The sequence below is a fragment of the Notothenia rossii genome (genome assembly GCF_949606895.1).
Source record: "Notothenia rossii genome assembly, chromosome: 8".
NCBI classification, from domain to species: domain Eukaryota; kingdom Metazoa; phylum Chordata; class Actinopteri; order Perciformes; family Nototheniidae; genus Notothenia; species Notothenia rossii.
Window position 1 is genome coordinate 72,948,406 of NC_136906.1, and position 18,202 is coordinate 72,966,607.

The 18,202-nt window shown below is 41.6% G+C and overlaps 2 protein-coding genes across 3 annotated transcripts; one reads left to right on the forward strand and one right to left on the reverse strand.

Moving 5' to 3' along the window:
• Window positions 1-5,009: 5,009 nt before the first annotated feature.
• On the forward strand, window positions 5,010-12,667 carry LOC307016003 (serine/threonine-protein phosphatase PP1-beta catalytic subunit-like). Its single transcript, XM_079645048.1, has 8 exons — window positions 5,010-5,185; window positions 6,442-6,573; window positions 8,152-8,382; window positions 8,565-8,669; window positions 8,993-9,064; window positions 9,414-9,565; window positions 10,067-10,201; window positions 10,891-12,667. Exons 1-8 carry the CDS (start codon window positions 5,134-5,136, stop codon window positions 10,993-10,995), a joined length of 984 nt encoding a protein of 327 aa, XP_079501174.1. The 5' UTR covers window positions 5,010-5,133; the 3' UTR covers window positions 10,996-12,667.
• A 3-nt stretch (window positions 12,668-12,670) lies between these two features.
• Window positions 12,671-17,844, reverse strand: bpnt1 (bisphosphate nucleotidase 1). Of its 2 annotated transcripts, XM_079645046.1 has the most exons (10): window positions 17,695-17,844; window positions 16,405-16,526; window positions 16,145-16,249; window positions 15,921-16,028; window positions 15,776-15,824; window positions 14,917-14,994; window positions 14,307-14,398; window positions 14,031-14,228; window positions 13,184-13,289; window positions 12,671-13,003 (listed from the first exon to the last, which is right to left on the reverse strand). In XM_079645046.1, exons 2-10 carry the CDS (start codon window positions 16,522-16,524, stop codon window positions 12,852-12,854), a joined length of 1,008 nt encoding a protein of 335 aa, XP_079501172.1. In that variant the 5' UTR covers window positions 16,525-16,526; window positions 17,695-17,844; the 3' UTR covers window positions 12,671-12,851. The 2 variants fall into 2 exon arrangements, with proteins under 2 accessions (XP_079501172.1, XP_079501173.1); XM_079645047.1 differs by lacking the exon at window positions 14,917-14,994.
• Window positions 17,845-18,202: the final 358 nt, after the last annotated feature.

Here is an 18,202-nt window from a genome sequence, read left to right on the forward strand (position 1 = left end):
CTTCTGCAGGGGGGCGTGGTCAGCTGCTGCTCAGAATTTTCAAAGAAAGGCTTGGAATAGAGCAAAAATGAGCGAAACGAGGCATGGCTAAAAAATGATCTGTTTGGTATTTTGAAAAATAAAATGTATAAATATACCTTATATAGGTATGGTCATACACTATATCATTTAAATATAGCATGATAGGTCTCCTTTGTGAATTCACAAGCTACCCCTACAGTATACAAAGTCATTAAAACTAGCTGCACCTTTACCGGCTTTGATAACATTTTAATGATCAATAATTACAAAACATATCATATATTATTCTAAAATGGACCAATCTGCATAATGACTACTTTTACTATTGGTACTTTAACTATATTTTGATGCTAATACTTTTCTACTTTGACTTGCCCAACATTTTGAATGCAGGACTTTAACTTGTAACAGAGTATTTCTACACAAGAATACTTCTTCCACCTCTGTCTGATTTTAAACTCTTCCATTAACACCCTTAAGAGTCTTCTACCCCTGTATGGGGTGGAAGACTAAAGCCGTCTAGCTGTATAACCCTTTCAGGGAGGAGAGCTCCAGAGGCTCAAACGGTTCTGTAACCAAAGCCTCGAGCACCAATGGCAATTCTCATTGCGGGGTGGAGACCTGCACCACTGGGCGCTGTCTCCTGATCCCCTGCAAAAAACGCTTCATGAGCGGTTGACTAAAGACTGGTCTGCCGCCAAATCCCTCATGACAGGACCAGATGGCTGCTGCATACACCTTGACTTTGGCATGAGCAAGCCCCTTGTCCACCAGTAGCTATAGATAGGATAGAATCGAGCCCAATGTAGCGGACAGAGGCTCTAGACTCCTTTCCTTGCACCAACGTTCAGTCTGCAAACTGCCTGAAGCAGGGACGTCTGTCTGTTCTCTGACAGAGTGGTACGTAGCCTGCCCTCCTTCTCGATGTGGGCGTACACCTCTCTCTCGATAGGGTCGTACCCCTCGCTCGCGATGGGGGCGTACCCCTCGCTCTCGAGTCTCGATGTGGGGCTGCATCGAGCAAAATCCCCAGATACCCCACCTATTGGTGAGGTATGGGACTGCTCTTCTTCCAATTGACCGCAAACCCCCAACTTGGTTAGGTGTAAGATCAATTGGGCTGTGAGGAACATCTGCCTATTCCCTGGACCTGGACATGACTATGAGATCTTTGAGATAAAATAAAACCCTCATGCCATGGTTGTGAAGCGGCTGAAGCGCTGTGGCCACACATTTGCTGAACGTGCGTGGGGTCAGGGAGTAGCCGAACGGTAGTCTGTTGTACTCATAGGCTATCCCCTGGAAGGCGAAACGCAAATACTTCCTGTGTTTTGGCTTTCTAGCAATTTCGACATGAAAGTAACGGCCCATCTACACAGCAGCGTTAAAAAAATCTTCCAACGCTTCCAACGCTTCTCTGTCCATTGACTTTGAATGGGGTGACGTGACTTTGCCTCGCTTTTCGCCGAACTGCATTGTGGGGAAGCAAAGCAAAGATTTCCAGGATTTCCAGGATTCAAAAGTTGAGCAATGTTCAACTTTTGAAGCTGAGGTGGAAGCGTCAGCCAATCAAATCCCGTTTATGCGAGGCATGTTTGGTTGTCGGTCGCGTTGCTCGCAAAAAATCCCCAAGCTTTCAGACACAGCACAGCTCCAAGATTTTCAAGATGTTTTTAAAGCTGCTGTGTAGACGGGCCGTAAGCGTCCCTCAGGTCGATGGTTGTGAACCAATCGCCCGGCTGCACCAGTTCCAGTAACTGTAGGAATCCCAACCACTTCGTCCTGTAACAGCCTGTGGTGGATCCCGCTCTTGCTGCCTGGATAGTCTGTATAACTTTGTCAGACAGTCCACCCCTTCTCAGCCAGTCCCTCTCAGGAGCCAAGCCTGGAGAGGTTGGCCCAGAGTGGGTAACGCCCCTATTGCACCTGCTTCCTGAGACAGCGCCCCCCAGAACTGAGGAACTGTCCAGGGCTGGCCCACCATCATTTGTGTCTCTTCTGTGTACCACGGCGCCGAGCGGCGACCTGGGGCTACCAGAATGACCGACAACTGTTCTCGTCTCACCCTCTCCAGGAGTGAGGGAATGAGACGCAGCGGTGGAAAGGCGTAGAGCAGCTATCTTGGCCATGGCTCGTGTGCAAACGTGTCCACCCCCAAGGGTGGATTGTCCTGCCGAGTCAGGGAGAAACACCATTCGTCTGGCAGGGGCACGCCTCTTGACATGAGGCCGCCCCCCTGTTCTCCAGTCCCGGCATGTGGGGGGCCTTTAGAGATAAAAACATTTTCTGATGCCCACAACCACAGGTTCTCCGCTGCGCTCAACAAGGCGGCGGAGCTGACTCCTCACCAGCACATGTTTTCCCTGTAGTAAAGGTTTGAAGTGCTGTAGGACCAGTGCTACTGCCTGTAGCTCGAGAAGGTTGATGTGCCGGGTCTCTGTCAGAGGCCAGCCACCACCTATAGCTGTCTCTAGGCAGGTCCCTCCCCTTCAGCAAATGCTTTAGGGACCCCCAGTATCGGAGGTTGCCCTCCACTGAAGGGGCTGGTCACCAGATATCGTTTGTGCCTCTTGGTATCTAACGAAGGCTGGCAAACCACCTCTGTAGGCGACGCATGTGCAGTAGCCCCAGCGGTACCACGTGGTGAGCAGCCGCCATGAGACCCAAGGTCTTTATGATGGTCAGGGCTGTCACCGTTGCCCCCCGTCACAGTCTGCAAACTGCCTGAAGCAGGGACGTCTGTCTGTTCTCTTACAGAGTGGCATGTAGCCTGCCCTCTTTCTCGATGGGGGCGTACACCTCTCCCTCGATGGGGGCGTACACCTCGCTCTCGATGGGGGCGTACACTGAACGTGCGTGGGGACAGGGAGTAACCAAACGGTAGTCTGTTGTACTCGTAGGCTATCCCCTGGCAACGTGCTTCAGAAAGTGTCTGAAGTCCCCTGTCTTCCTGGGAACCAGGAAGTACATGGAGAAAAAGCCCCTTTTCTCTGTCCTGAGAGTGCACGACAGACACAGCCTGTTTTTGCAACAGGGCTCTCGCTTTCAGTGGCTGTTGCCACGACGCCACCACACACTGCCAGATATCTGGCAATGGGGGCGAGGCGAAAGCCGGTTTGCGCCGGACCGTAAACGGCTTACCGGTTTCGGCGGCAGTGGTGGGGGGAGCGGTAGTCCGACACTATCCGCCGCCATGGCCATCACCAGGGGGGAAGTCCTGGCGGGCAGACATGTGCGGTGGACTTCCGCGGATTCCGATGAGGCGAATTCATCTTCTTTCTCCTCAGCAAACAGAGCCATAACCCGCACGGCTGGGATGGCGAACGTTGTTGGCATCGCCCCGGCCATATCCTTGTCTCCCACGCCCACCACCTCAAGCTCGTCTTCGGCGTGGTCTGGTCCCAGGCACTCGAACAGAGCTGGTGGGGATCGGCGCCCTCTATTAAGCCGGGCATGAGGGACAGGCCCGGGTTTCCTGCAGTGGCGACTCCATTCGCTTGCCTGGAGGTAAGATACTTTTGTTTCGAATGCTTTTCTCAGGTGTTGTCCCGCTCGCTGAAGACATAAAGGATGACAGTCAGGAGTACTGCCTTATATACTGGGTGTTTATCAATGTCGAGTACAGCTGCTCCAGAGCCACTATTTCAAGCATACTACGTCATTGAGTGCCACCGAAGTACTGTTCCAATGTCCAGCATACTTGGAATTCTACCGAGCCCGGCGTACTTAGTTTGGAGAATTTCGAGGCTGCACATGTAGACCAATTTCCCCAAATCTGTGGCGGAAAATGTAAGGCGGGGCCTCTCATATGACGCACACCTGCACACTTGCTAGCCTGTTCCACCCTTCGTTTTCCGAATGCTAGGAAGTATTCGCTTCTGAAGCAAGACGCTCGGAAGACATGTTCTACCAAGCAAGCGTACTCGACATTGAGAAACGCCCACTGTGCGGCCTGCTACGGTTATGCAAATGTCAGTGTGTGAACGCTCGGTTATCATTGATGAAGAGTAGTACCCATAGAGTCCAGTAGAGGGCGGAGCCTGTGTGAGATAGAACAGCCAACATGTGATCTTAAAAATGCAGAGATTATGGTCATTGGTCATAGTTGATTCTGCACAATTAGTTTTTTCTTTCTTTTGCACGTTATGTACATTTTGATCTTTGTATATTTGATACTTTTGTTCATTGACTTTTGGTGTTTCTACTTAGGAACCAACAGCACCACAGACACATTTATATACAAAAAGACAAGTCGGTGTCACTATCAAATAAATAAAGATACATTAAATATAAAATAAGTGGATTAGAAATGACATAAAATATAACCATTACAATAAAACAAATACCTCAAAATTGAACAAATATACAAATACTTAAACACATGTTTGCTATGTTATATTTAAAGTATTTATATCTTAATTTAAAGTAGAAGTACCAGAGTGAATTAATACTCTGGTACAAGTCGTAGATGTCTGCAATCAAATGTTACTCGAGTAAAAGTACAAAAGTATTACCATCAATATACTTAAAGTACCAAAAGTAAAATACCTAATTATGCAGATTTAATTCAGAATTATATATATATATTATATGTTTTGGTTTTAATTATTGATGCATTAAAGTGTCATCAAAGCTGGTAAAGGTGCAGCTAGTTTTAATTACTTTAAATACTGCAGGTCAGCTTGTGGATTTACTCCAGGAGTTACTTAAGTCTTATTTATTTATTTATGTGTTGATTATATATTTCAAACATCATTAACATCTGCAAGTAACTAAATGTATTAAATAAATGTATTGGAGTAAAAGTACACGATTTACCTTTGAACTGTTTTGGATTAGAAGTACAAGTCCCTCAAAACTGTCCTTAAGTACAGTACTTGAGTATCTACTTAGTTACTTAAGACCACTATTTGTGTGTGTGTGTGTGTGTGTGTGCGCGCGCGTGTGCGCGTGTGTGTGCGCGTGTGTAATAAACTATAAAATGGCAAGTGTGTACATGCATCGGAAGCATGGATGTATAATGGGAAGGCTGAATCTCTTTTGAGCCTACAAATCCGTGTGCAGGGCTAACTGTAGTCGTTGCCTGCCTCTGTCTCTGAGAGTATCAGAAACATGGCGGAAAGCGAGCTAAACGTTGACAGCCTCATCTCTCGACTACTGGAAGGTAGGGTGGCAGTGCGATCACTTGTTTTTATCTGGTGTAAATCAATTTGAAAAAAGACTGTTGTTGTACGTTTCAGTTTTTAACTAGCAACTTCATAAAACAAAGCCATTTTTGCATATTGCGTTGTTAGCTATGCTTGTTGTCAACCCGTAAGCTAACTATTGCTTCAGGAGTTATGTAGACGTGGTTAAAACACGTTATTATGAAGTCATAGCTCCTTCTAGCTACATGTTCGCTAATGTCGGGTGTTAGTTATCAATGTTAGTCGTGGAAATATTTGTAAAAAGCGAGAAAGGCGTAGAAAAACGCATCAAGACAGACCTAGCTAACTGTGTTTGTTGATATAAGTCAACCCTGTAGCTAATAACTAAGCTAGCCGAATGAGGTAACAGAGCGTTCGTGTGTTATCTTTTACGATGGATTCGAATGGAACGAGAAAGAATCGTGGAATTATGTGGTTGTTAAGTAACATTATCTGTTCTTGTTAGCAAGGAAGGTAGCTAGTAGCAAATCGGCTAACACCCTGGACACGCCCCCACTTACGTAGGAAATCACAAGCTCTAATTACATTTTTAAGATTAATTAAAAAGCTAATTATAACCAGAGGTGGAAGTGTGTATATACATAATCCTGCAGTTCGAAAAAAAATATTTATACATCATACATTTATCTGTCTATGCATAAACGTACTCACACATACTCACAAAACTACAAAAAAATACATCACGAACACACTAAATATAATATGAATGACTTCATTCTCTTTTTAAAGGCTTAAGGTCTTCCTTGAGGGTACTGCATTGCTGGATATACTTAAGACATCAATGTGCACTTTTAGCCTACGCTAACATTAACAAACAAGTCTGTTGTGTATTATTTTTACATGAAGCAGCCCTTTACACTTTTTATCCTGCTTGGACCACACTGCCTTAACATACTCACTTCCAGCTGAGCCAACAAGCTGTTCATTCCTGTATTTGCCAGCTCTTAACAACCCGTGTTGACCGGAATAAATGTCATGTCTGGCCAGTAGCAAAGCAAATGCAATGGTAAGCTCTCTTTAATGGCACACTGGGATGCAACATTACACACAAGGGCTTGCAGTTAACCCCATTGCCTAAAGAAAAGCACATGATTGAAACATGCTTTGACTCTAAGATTCATGCTTAATTTGCCCTAATGTCTGGTATCTAATACTTACTCACCCATCTTAAAGGATCAGCCTGTGTTGACCTCATGGTTATTTTGCCTTGCAGTGCGAGGATGTCGTCCAGGGAAGGTGGTGCAGATGTCAGAGGCTGAGGTGCGGGGGCTCTGCATCAAGTCCAGAGAGATTTTCCTCAGTCAGCCGATCCTGCTAGAGTTGGAGGCTCCTTTGAAAATCTGTGGTGAGAACTGCAACTGTCAACAGCCACCATTTTTTGTTTCCATATATACTCCAGTGCAAAGTGCAGAGAAAACACATAGTGTTAATGACAAACATGGTTTGTGAGGCCCTGTTGAAATCAAATCGCACACAATGTTTGAAGTGTTTGCCCTAGTTTGACTTCTTTAAGGTTGCTGCATCGGCTGCTTATTCTATTTCCTACCACCACAACAAGTTTTGTTTCATTTAAAAAAAAAAAAATTCTCTTGCTTTTTAAAATTACCGTGATCAATCACATTGGCATTCATGAAAATCAGATCCACAAAAGCTTTTATTGAAAAGAAATCAAAAAAACATGTCGTTGTATTTTCCTAAACCCAGGAGTAAATGTCAGAAGATTATTATTAAATTAAGCTTGGAAAACTTAACCAGAGCACAAACAGCCAAATTGCCTCTTATGTCATGAATGGTTGCTGACAAGCGATGTCACATAAAACACTAATATGTAACTACCAGATTGTGCTGTCAAAGTGCCACAGTTAACCGCTCAGTTGCTGAAAATGTCAGAACCTTGTGCAAATGTAGCTAAAAGTTTATTTAAAACGTTATATAATCTGTTTTTGAATTTCACAATGTTAATTTAGATTGAAAATACCCCCCGAGAAGTAGATTGTGACAGAGTTTCCGTTAGAACTTTCTTTTGCCGGTCAACATGTCCGTTAAAATCTTCCGGACAAAATGAGAAAAGTGCCGGTCAAAGGTCTTCTTTGTTATTTATTGAGCTTTAAAACAAATTGATATGATTGGATATTAAACAAACTAACTATAGTAGATTAATTACATTATTCAAAAGTGTACAGTAACTTACAATAGCACGGGAATAATAAACGGAGCGCTCTCTCCCTCTCCTGACAGCCCGTCAGTATCATGCAGCTCGCGGATCCAGTAATGAGTGACCCGACAGTAAAACTAAAAATATCTATAACTAGTTAGGTAGTTTGAGAGGTAATTAAAATAGCTACGTGTGATATTCTAACCTGAAGTGTGTGTGTGTTGCTCCGCTCACCGCTGCATGTGATCATGCAGAGCTGCGTGTCGACTCGTCAGCAGCAGCTGATCTCTCTCTCCCGTCAGATTAGACTTCACTCGCGTTTATCTCCATATCGATCAGATCTAGATAGTTCGAGCTAGTGATATGACTACTTGCTTATTAAAAGACACCTAAACAATAAGTGTCGCTATGCAACCGGGTGAGGCCACAAAGTATAGCGCAGCATTATGCATTTGTTTACATGCCCACCGGGACCCCGAGGCATTACCAACAGATCAACGCACAATCAACCCATGCAGGACATCTCTTTCTACACATTAAGTGTTAGACATTATAATTGACTATTCTTGTCTGTCACATAAGTGCCGCAACTGATGCGGTATTGCGCTAAGGGGAAATTATTTTGACCGGAGAGATTTAGATTTGCCGGTCTTCAGCATATTTTAACGGTCGTAGTCCGGTAATTACCGGCTAACGGGAACTCTGGATTGTGATGTTGTTTGCGTTATTGTTAATGTATTGGATAATGAGCTGAACATATCCTTCCAGGTGATATCCATGGACAATACACAGACTTGCTGAGGCTATTCGAGTATGGAGGCTTCCCTCCAGAGGCCAACTATCTGTTTCTGGGGGATTACGTGGACAGAGGGAAGCAGTCGCTGGAGACCATCTGCTTGCTGCTCGCCTACAAGATCAAATACCCAGAAAACTTCTTCTTGCTCAGAGGGAACCACGAGTGTGCTTCCATCAATCGCATTTACGGATTCTATGATGAGTGTAAGTTGGAAAACACACTGCCCTTGCTACATATGCATATTGATCACTGTCCTTATTGTGAGTTTGTCTAATGTAAAAATATAATAGCAAATCTGAATTTAGAAATCCAGTAAGTCGAAGAGTTTTCTTTTCAACTGCTCATTTTCTGATTTGTCTGTATGATTTATTTATTTATTTCTCAGGCAAGCGCAGGTTCAACATAAAGCTCTGGAAGACCTTCACAGACTGTTTTAATTGTCTGCCCATTGCTGCGATCATTGATGAGAAGATCTTCTGCTGCCATGGAGGTTTGTGATGCACTTCTGTTGAGTAGCAGCCACTGAATAATGACGATAATACACGTGACTCTCCGTAAATTCATTTAGAGTCTACACAAGTTTAAAAAAGGTGATGGCGCTATTTATAAGCATTCGGTATTTAATGAGGGGAGTCATATTTTGAAGTTTTACCAATATATACAACTTGTAATTTTTTTCTATACTAAATAATATGTTCTCACATCACTACCTGCAACTCAACCCAGACCATTTTGCTTTAGTACAAATACAAAATTTTGCAGGATTTTCTGTAGTGTGTGCCGATTTTATTACAATCTTCTTTTCCTCCTCAGGGCTCTCACCTGATCTACAGTCCATGGAACAAATTCGACGCATCATGAGACCCACTGATGTCCCAGACACAGGTCGGTTGTGTTTGTCTGAACTAAAACGAGACAAAATCTTAATCAGCCGATTGCATCTTTCACTAGGTGTTTCTCAATACTGTTATATACTGGTTAGATTTATCAAAGTTCTTTAACTGCTCATAATGAGTGCTAAACATGTAATTTAAAAAGGGTTTGTAGTAGTAGGAGTAGTAGGAGTAGGAGTAGGGGGGCTGGTTGGTTGATGCCAGAAAAACTGCAGTTGAACACAAAGCACTTAAAGATGGGACGGTAGTGAAAACCCTCTGGTGTTGAATACAATAAACCAGAAGGTGGTGTTGATACACTTCCATCAGTGATCACTGCTTGTCTTTACTGTTTGCCCCAGGCTTGCTGTGTGACCTGCTGTGGTCCGACCCAGACAAAGACGTCCAGGGCTGGGGAGAGAACGACCGGGGGGTGTCCTTCACCTTCGGGGCCGATGTGGTCAGCAAGTTTCTCAACCGTCACGACCTGGACCTCATCTGCAGAGCACATCAGGTAACGCTACGCAGCTACAATCAAAATAACACCATGGAGAATTCTACTTTTATAAAGTCAAATAACCGTATTTTTAAAAATAATTTAGTGTAAATACGTTACAGCCTGAATAGAAAAAGACAAAAAAATAGTGTAGATTATTTGTTGAGATTAACATATTCATAAAACACACTGATCTAATGTAGCAGCTCACTTATATAAATATACGTAACGTTTTTTTAAATGCTTCTATCTCTAAAGTGATGGTCATTTTCTGTTAAGAGACACAATGTGTTAAAAAAAGTATGACCAGTCAATGAAATACCTCGTAATAAACACACCTTTTTGAGTATTTAAGAAAATATGTATTTACGGGGATTAATAAAGGTCCATCTTATCTTAGAGTCTCTGCATTGAGTTATATAATGGCTGGGTTTGGTATTAGAACATATAACACATTCACACCTGCAAAGGTAGAACCAAAGCGCTACTTGGTTCCTGACTGATTCTGCTGCCTTACAGGTTGTTGAAGACGGCTACGAGTTCTTTGCCAAGAGACAGCTGGTGACGCTGTTCTCCGCCCCAAACTACTGCGGGGAGTTTGACAACGCAGGCGGCATGATGAGTGTGGACGAGTCCCTCATGTGCTCCTTTCAGGTAACAAAAAACTCTTGTACCGCAACATGAATCGTGATATGCTTTAAAGGGATCATTTGGATTGTTGAAGTTGGGTTTTATAAGGCAATTATCTACAGGGTTTCCCCTAGGTTTACTGCTTTGGGGGGGGGGGTGGGTTTTTTAATCCTCTGGAGCAGAGAGGAGCTGTGGATTATTGTTATTGATTAATGCATCAGTGTTTCTTAGGGTCAAAAACACTAAACTCACAACTTAAAATGAAAGCGTTTAGTTTATTTAATAAAAGAGCACATGTTCAATGTGAAAAGTGACAGTAGATATAGATTAGTTGCAATTTGGTGCTATATACATATCTATAAATAAAATAAAAATTATAGATTTTTTTTTTAAAAACACCTTGAATTTCAGGGGTGGCCCCGGGCTCCGTGCCCCTCCAAGACAATGGTAGGGGAAACACTGATCTATAGTCAGTGCATGACTTACAATAGGTAGAACCAGCACGGAAGCTGCACAATGAGTATTCACTCATTTGAATATTTTTAACTCTGTGATCTTGCCTCAAGACAGGGAACCAAAACTTTCCAATCAGGGTTTGCTGCTCCAACGCTGCCTCTATCAGTATTGTTTTGTCAAAGGAGTCTGGTGGCTTTTTAAAGAGCACAGAGAACAAACCATGCCTTTAATGAATTTACCATCTTCCTTTCTTTCAGATCCTGAAGCCGTCAGAAAAAAAAGCAAAGTACCAGTATGGAGGGGTGAATACAGGACGCCCTGTCACCCCCCCTCGCACCGCTCAGGCACCTAAAAAGAGGTGAGCGGCTGGTCCCTCCCCCCCCCCCCCCGGCTGGTCTCTGACCCTCGTCCCGCAGGCTGCCTCAAACACTCCAGCCTTCTCTCAGTCAGCTTGTTCATGTGTAAACAAAAACTCCAGGAGTGTTTTCTGCTTGTTCTGTGGGTATTTCTATGAACATGCGAGTGGTATTTCTTTCCATTTCTTTTTGATGTATCGCTCACTTCTGCTACTCACCCCATTCAGCGATATTTAAACCTTGTGGAATGGGCAGGATGTTAAGAAATATGTTTCTCTGCCGTCACATTAACAATTTCCATAGTGACTTTGTGAATGCATGCACGCTTGTGAGATTGAGACGGATACTTTGACCTAGCCGATGTAAAATGTAAAAACGAGGCCAATTGTTTCGTGTCTCACCTTGATTTGTCTACTTTTCATATAATTACTGCCAGTGCCCACTCCTATAAGCTTAACTAGTACACAGCTTAAAAGAATAGTTTGACGTTTTAGGAAAATGCTTTCTCGCAAAACGTTAGATAAGGTTGTCTAATATGAATCTCAAACCAGCAGCTTACTAAGCTTAGCACACAAACTGTAAACAGGTGTTAATCTTTAATTAACACTTTTTTTTTTTTTGGGGTAAACTAACAAGATACAACGTATGAATCAGTGACCTTCAGAAGTTCTAGTAGGTTTATTTTGTAACGTTGAGACAGAGCTAGACTATCTGTTTACAGTTTTTATGCTAAGCTAAGCTAGCAAGCTGCTGGTTGAAGCTTCATATTTATTGAACGGAAATAACGTATCCATCTTCTTATTAAGTCTGAACAAGAAAGCCAGTAACCACATTCCCCAAAATGTCACATTATTCTTTAAGAACAGCAAATTAGATATTGCAATGACTTTCCCTTCGACTTTAGAATGTTTTCCCCAAAGAGATATCAGTCAATATGTTGATGGTGCAAGAAATATTGTCATATGCAAAACATAAACACGTGCACAGGTCATTAAAGCCTATTTGAACTTTAGAAAAGGACACGGCTGCTAAATGCTGTACTTTAACTAGCATTCCTGTACAGCTGCTCTACATTAGATCAGCGTTTCCAAGCTCTGAAACTGTTTGCTATCCCTAACACCGCTTGGTATTAACAAAAGGGGAAACACAGAAATGCAATAGTGTTCAAGTTTGTTTTAAGTTCAGATGTCAATTTAATGTGGGAAACAAACATCGGTAAGCACTTTGAGTTTGTGTCCTTCAGTCTGGTTTGTACAGTAGGTGTGTAGAAAAATAGAGACGGATATGAAGACCGCGGCAGAAGACCGACAGTACGGGATTAAAAAATAAGTTCTGAGTATATTCATCATCACAGCAGTAGATCTCGACCTCTCTCTCTGAACATTGTTGCGCTTCCAGTCATCGCATGACATTGTAAAGAGGTCAAAATCATCAAGGCAGGACGATGGCATTTTGTTTGTTGTTGGCTAGTTATATCACAGTGTTCCCACGTGGTTATTGAATGAAGTTAATCCTTTTTAACTCCTTAATAAGCATTTAACCGATGTATTTTTATTTATTAAATTTTTGCCTTTTGCCTTGTTAATCTCTTGGTCTTCAAGTTGGAAACAGTGTGTAAAGACATCCTGAGATCTTTAAAGTTTGTTTGAAGCGATGAAATAAATGGAAGTGCTGTTGAGCCTGCTTGCTGTCTGGTTCATTTAATAATGTATGACACAAAAACATGGATTAATGTGAATTTGAAATCATCATTTCATTTGTTCTCATCTAAATACAGAGGGTTCCTGCACTTGTGGTTAGATTTGTAAATGCTTTAAACCATGACAGAGGTTCATTAGTGTGACTTCTGATGAAGACAGAACTTAATCTGACTTCAGGGCCTGCAGCACCGACTGCGGCACTCTGCTGACGTAGTACTCGTGGTTGCGTAGTGTAGCAAGAACGCCAGCAGAATTCATGTGCTTTACGTTAGCATTGTAGCAGTATGCATTGCCGTGCATGTCAGTCAGTTTCCCTGCACAAGATAAAAGGAAAACATTAGAAATACAAACATTTCAGAGTTTAAGCACTAGTAAGCTATGCATTTTGTAAAAAGCTTACATTTGAACCTGCATAGCTACAAAATATAATGCTACTTTGGTGTAAAACACTTTTCTTTATAGTGGGCAGACAGATTTCAGCAAATTGGTCATACCTCCCACAGCGTGCAGTAGAGCTTCTGGAGCGCAGGTGTCCCACTTCTTGCAGCCGGGACTGGCGAAGACATACGCAGAAGCCTTTCCTTCAACAAGCTGGATTATCTGCAGAGAGATTATGTGATAAATACACACTCTATACACATCAGAAAAGGCTATTTTTGAATATGTCCTGGTATTGCTGTAGCAATCATAAGACTCCAGGTTCTCTGACTCCCAAATATATGGAGTTGAACTCAAAACGTAATCATCTAGCATGGATATCATTTAAACATTTGCAGGCACAGGACCAGGGTCAATTAGGTACAGCAAGTTCTTGGTCGATGAGAAGGCAAATAAAACAATGAATGTTTCATTAACTCAGGATAATTTTTTTTTCAATCATTAACAAAACTTTGCTTTGTCTTAGTCTGACGTTTGACAGCATATTAATGATCATTACGTTTTTTTTTTATTGACTAAAATTTAAACCATCAAGATTTATAACCAACATGTATAACTGGAATATTAAGACAACAAATGAAAAAGGTACATGTACATAAATAAAAGTAGAATTGATACAGACATCATTAATTCAAAACCAGTAAATAAAAGTAAGAATAACTGATTTAAGAAAAAAGCTAATAATAAATAATATTCCTTTATAAGAGAGATTTAGAGGAAGAAACCTTGCTGATCCGATTTAGGTCATAAAAACAACACTTTTTATGACATAAAACAAAGCCGTAGAGATGTTTTTCATTGAAAACGTTACTGAAATATAGTCAAAGTTAATTAAGGTACAAGTCGTGCCTAAAGAGAACTGTATAATCCTAGTTTACATGTGATAACCTCACTCGTCCTCACCTTGTTCCCAGCACCGCCCACTCTTATAACCTCGTGAGGCTCCATGGCGTCCACACAGTCCGTCACCTGCTTGTTGCTATGGGAACGTGTCGTGGTAACGATGCGTCTGTCACCGGGAACTTCCTGCAGCTGAAATCCGAAAGCGCCCAACCCCGGGATTCCCCACATGGTTCTTCCTAAAGATGCTCCTTCTCCGAGCTGACGAGGGGAAACATTTGGATGAAAGGAAGGAGAGCTGTTGGGACTTCATCTTGTTTAATTTAGATCGCTCTGTACCTGGTAGTTGTAGAAAGGCTGGTTGATGACACCTGCAATCGCTCTGCCTTCGTATGCAATACCAATGAGCACCGTCACATTATCCAGCAGACCTTCAATCAGAAAACAGCAGGATGTCAGAAACATTTGGAGGATTGAAGCTGGGATTATAATGAAGAAAGAAAGAAAGAAAGAAATGAAGACAGAAAATGATAAGGGTATAATTGTGGAAATATGGAAACAAATCCAGATTTAATTGAAAATACATCAATTGGTAGGTGACAGTTAAGGGACAACATTTAGGGTTGACATCTCATTTTTAAATATAAAAATAAAGAGGGAAATAAATTGAAAAAATGATATAAATGTTTACAAAAAAAGCAATGTTAAAATTAGTTCATACAAAAATAAGCAATTAGACAAATAAATATATATATTGTATTTATCTTTTAATGTCTGTGCATATTCATTTATTTTCATATTATCCTGCACATTTATCTGATAACTTTGGTTTTATTTCTCCATTTCTTTCTCAGCCTTAGTCCTGAAAGCCATTTGAATCAATCAGTTTTACTGCAGAGTAATTCACATTATACACCGACAAGGTTAACGGTTGAATCAGCTTCCATACAGAGAGCTGTGCTGTGAGAGGTGTCCAACACTTTGTTTGGTATCTGGGCCTCAGTTTGGTGATGGAGACTCTTTGATGCTGGAGTCAGCAGAGAAAGGCAGAGAAAGAGAAAGAAAAGGGATAGTGAAGCTCCAAGAGCCAAAACCCAGAAAGCAGCCCATATCGCACCTATATCACAATGGTGTTTATGTTGTTGCCACCCACTTCAAATGTAACAAAACCTACTACTTAAAGGCGGGGTAGGTCATTTTGGAGAAACCAGCTCGAGTGCGCTAGAATTTGAAAATACACAGCCGGAAAAAATCTTCCACTTCCTTACAGAGCCCCTCCTCAAACACACACGAACACACACATGACCAATGAGGGCACGAGATAAGTTTGTGCACAGATGGAAGGCTGACAGGCAGATAGGCCATCCAGTTACTTTAGACGGGCCGGCTCAGATGATTGGTCGTGCTTTTTACAGTACAACGGCTTCCACAGATGATATGTTTTTATAGATTTTTTGTCAAAGCACTTCAGATATTCATTGCTATCGGGATGTTAAGAGCATTCCATGGAATATAACAAAAAGTGTATCTCGAGCCGGTTTCTCAAACTTACCTACCCCACCTTTAAGTACAGTACTTGAGTAAATATACTAAGTTACTTTCCACCACCGCTTTCAACGTAAGAGTAATTACTTAAAAAACTAAGAGGTTATGCTTTGCCTTCATTTCAAATTGAATACTTAAAAAAGGTATTTGTTCAGGGAGTTTCAGTAAGCAGAACTCACAGTAATGTCTCCGCCCCCAGAACAGAACACAAAAGCACATTTGTGGAGGCAGATTATTTTTTAAAGCATATTTGAAGAGCCTACCTTCAGTATATTCCTTTGTGCCATCGAGAGGATCGACCCACACAACTAGCTGTTATGCAGAAGAAAAACTTACATGAATGCATTGTCTGAAATCCAATTATGATTACTGGAATATTTATGTTTTTCTGAATCTGATGACCGTTACCTCCTCCTCTTTCAGATCTCTATATTCTGCTGGACATGTCTTCTGAAGGATTTCCTCCGAGTGGCCGCTCTCAATGAGATCTTCCTTTATCTCCTCAGGTGGAAGGTCCTAATCAGCAAGTGATACACAAGAACTCAGGCTTTCACTCTTCTTCTATAGATAATCTTGTTGGTCCATGGTGCTAATTTGACCAACACATTCAACAAAGAGTCTAATTTACACACCTCTTCTCCAATGATAGTGATTTTGGGGAAACTTCTGGACAGTGATGCACAAATGCTTTGCTGTGCCAGTCGGTCGGCCAGTGTCTGCAGATCATTGGCTCCAGTCTATGCAGGGACACATGGGAAAATCAGAAAAGGATACAACTATAATATACTACCTGTATTATAACTGGCTCAGAATCTCCACAGCAGGTCAGTATTTAAAAAAAGGTTTTCACTGGGACATGCATTTCAATTTTTTCTGCGGTTTTTGTCCCCACCTTTTCTACAATGCCAAGTTCTCCGCTGTGAAGGACTTTCCTCACAATGGCACCGGCCTTTTCAGCAACAGTGAAGGCAGAAGCCACGAGCCGCATCAACACAGCAGGACTTGCAGACATTGCTGATCGACAGAGCAGACAGTTGTTAGTGGACACATACTAAAAAAAACATTTACAGGTATGCATTTTTAGCACCTCTTGCAATTTGCATTAAAACGTCAAAGTCTCCCTCTTCTGTGAATAATAAATAGAAAGTGGTAACTGAATAGGTAGTAAGTCCAGTTTTGATTGTGGTACAAAGTCTGATCAAATAACAGATTTGTTTAAAGATAATATTGTATAGCGTAACACATATCCCTAATTGACTGTGCATTTAGCTGTGTGAAGTTTTTGGGACATTCAGTCCTTTATTGCAGACAGACTATAGTGAAGAACTTGTTTTTCTTTCCCCTAGGCATTCAAAGCTTCACATTATCAGCAAAACAGTGATATGAGATACCTTTACATGTGTGAATAATATGACCTAGAAGCAAATAAAATAGGACCCAATAAAGAACCCTGAGGCACACCACATGAAGGCACAGCACATACATATAATACACACAGAAGAGACTATACAGTGGAATGTTTAAAATAAACCATACCACAGCCAGATTCAGGCAATTATTTATAACAAAGAACATAGTGTAGACTAGCATCAGTCCCAGGCAAATGAGAAAGCATGGAAACATATCTAAAAGAGGAAGTTTCACACTGCTTACCATATCATTAAAGTCTTAATAAAGTAAAGAGGCGAGAGGTAGTACAACACTGTTGGCTGAGTTGGATCAGCAGTATAGGGACTGTAATAGTGGATGATGCTAGAACTGCAAACTCTCATATCTTATCCACAAAGAAAGACAAAGCCTAATTGAACTACGAGCCACTTTATCTAATAAGGCAAATCAATGTGTATCAAAGGAGTGGGCGAGGCGAGCAAAGTCTGTGGAACAAGCAGAAAGTGGCAATGACTGGAACCACCTAACCACTTCACAAAATTAACTGTGTCCTTAGCTTGGATTTTCATAACCTGTGAATAAAATACACATATTTCTTAGAGCAATTAGGACGGCTCCTTAACTAAAGAGATTAGTGTAATCAGTCACAATAAGCAGTAAATGTTGCACTCCTGGCTAATTAGCCAACATGCTGCTGTTGATACTAGCACGCCGGTTCAGCGACAATTAACCAAAATGGTTTATTAATATCCAGTAGAAAAGTGGTGATGGTGATTGAAGGTTTAATACTTACTGATGATGATAGAGGAGAAACCGCCAAACAGTCTTCACGGGTTCAGTAAATTGAAGTTCCGAGACACAGGAAATGCAACACTATCGACCCAAAGAGCCACACGAATAGTCAAGATAGTTACCTGGCTGACCGAGAGGCAAATAGCAAGATAGCGTCTCATGACTTCGAGACACATGCCAATACGTTCAATGTGAACAAAGAGAATGTTAACAGTGGCTTAATTAAAACAACTTAACAACTATTATGTGTCTTTAAAAACCAAGCGTGTCAGTGTTTTTGGCCCTCGGTTAACACAGAAACGATCAGAGAATGTGGAATTAGATGGGAGAGGGAAACATCTTGCTTTGGCATAACAAGTTGTTCTTTGTTTCTTCTCTCATCTTTTTAGACGTTGTCTATTCGGCCGCGTTACACATTAGTTTTATTAATGATACGTCACAAAACATAATTTATTTTCATCCAACCATTTTGTTCAAAAATAAACAGCAAAAAGGTAATGGTAGAAAAG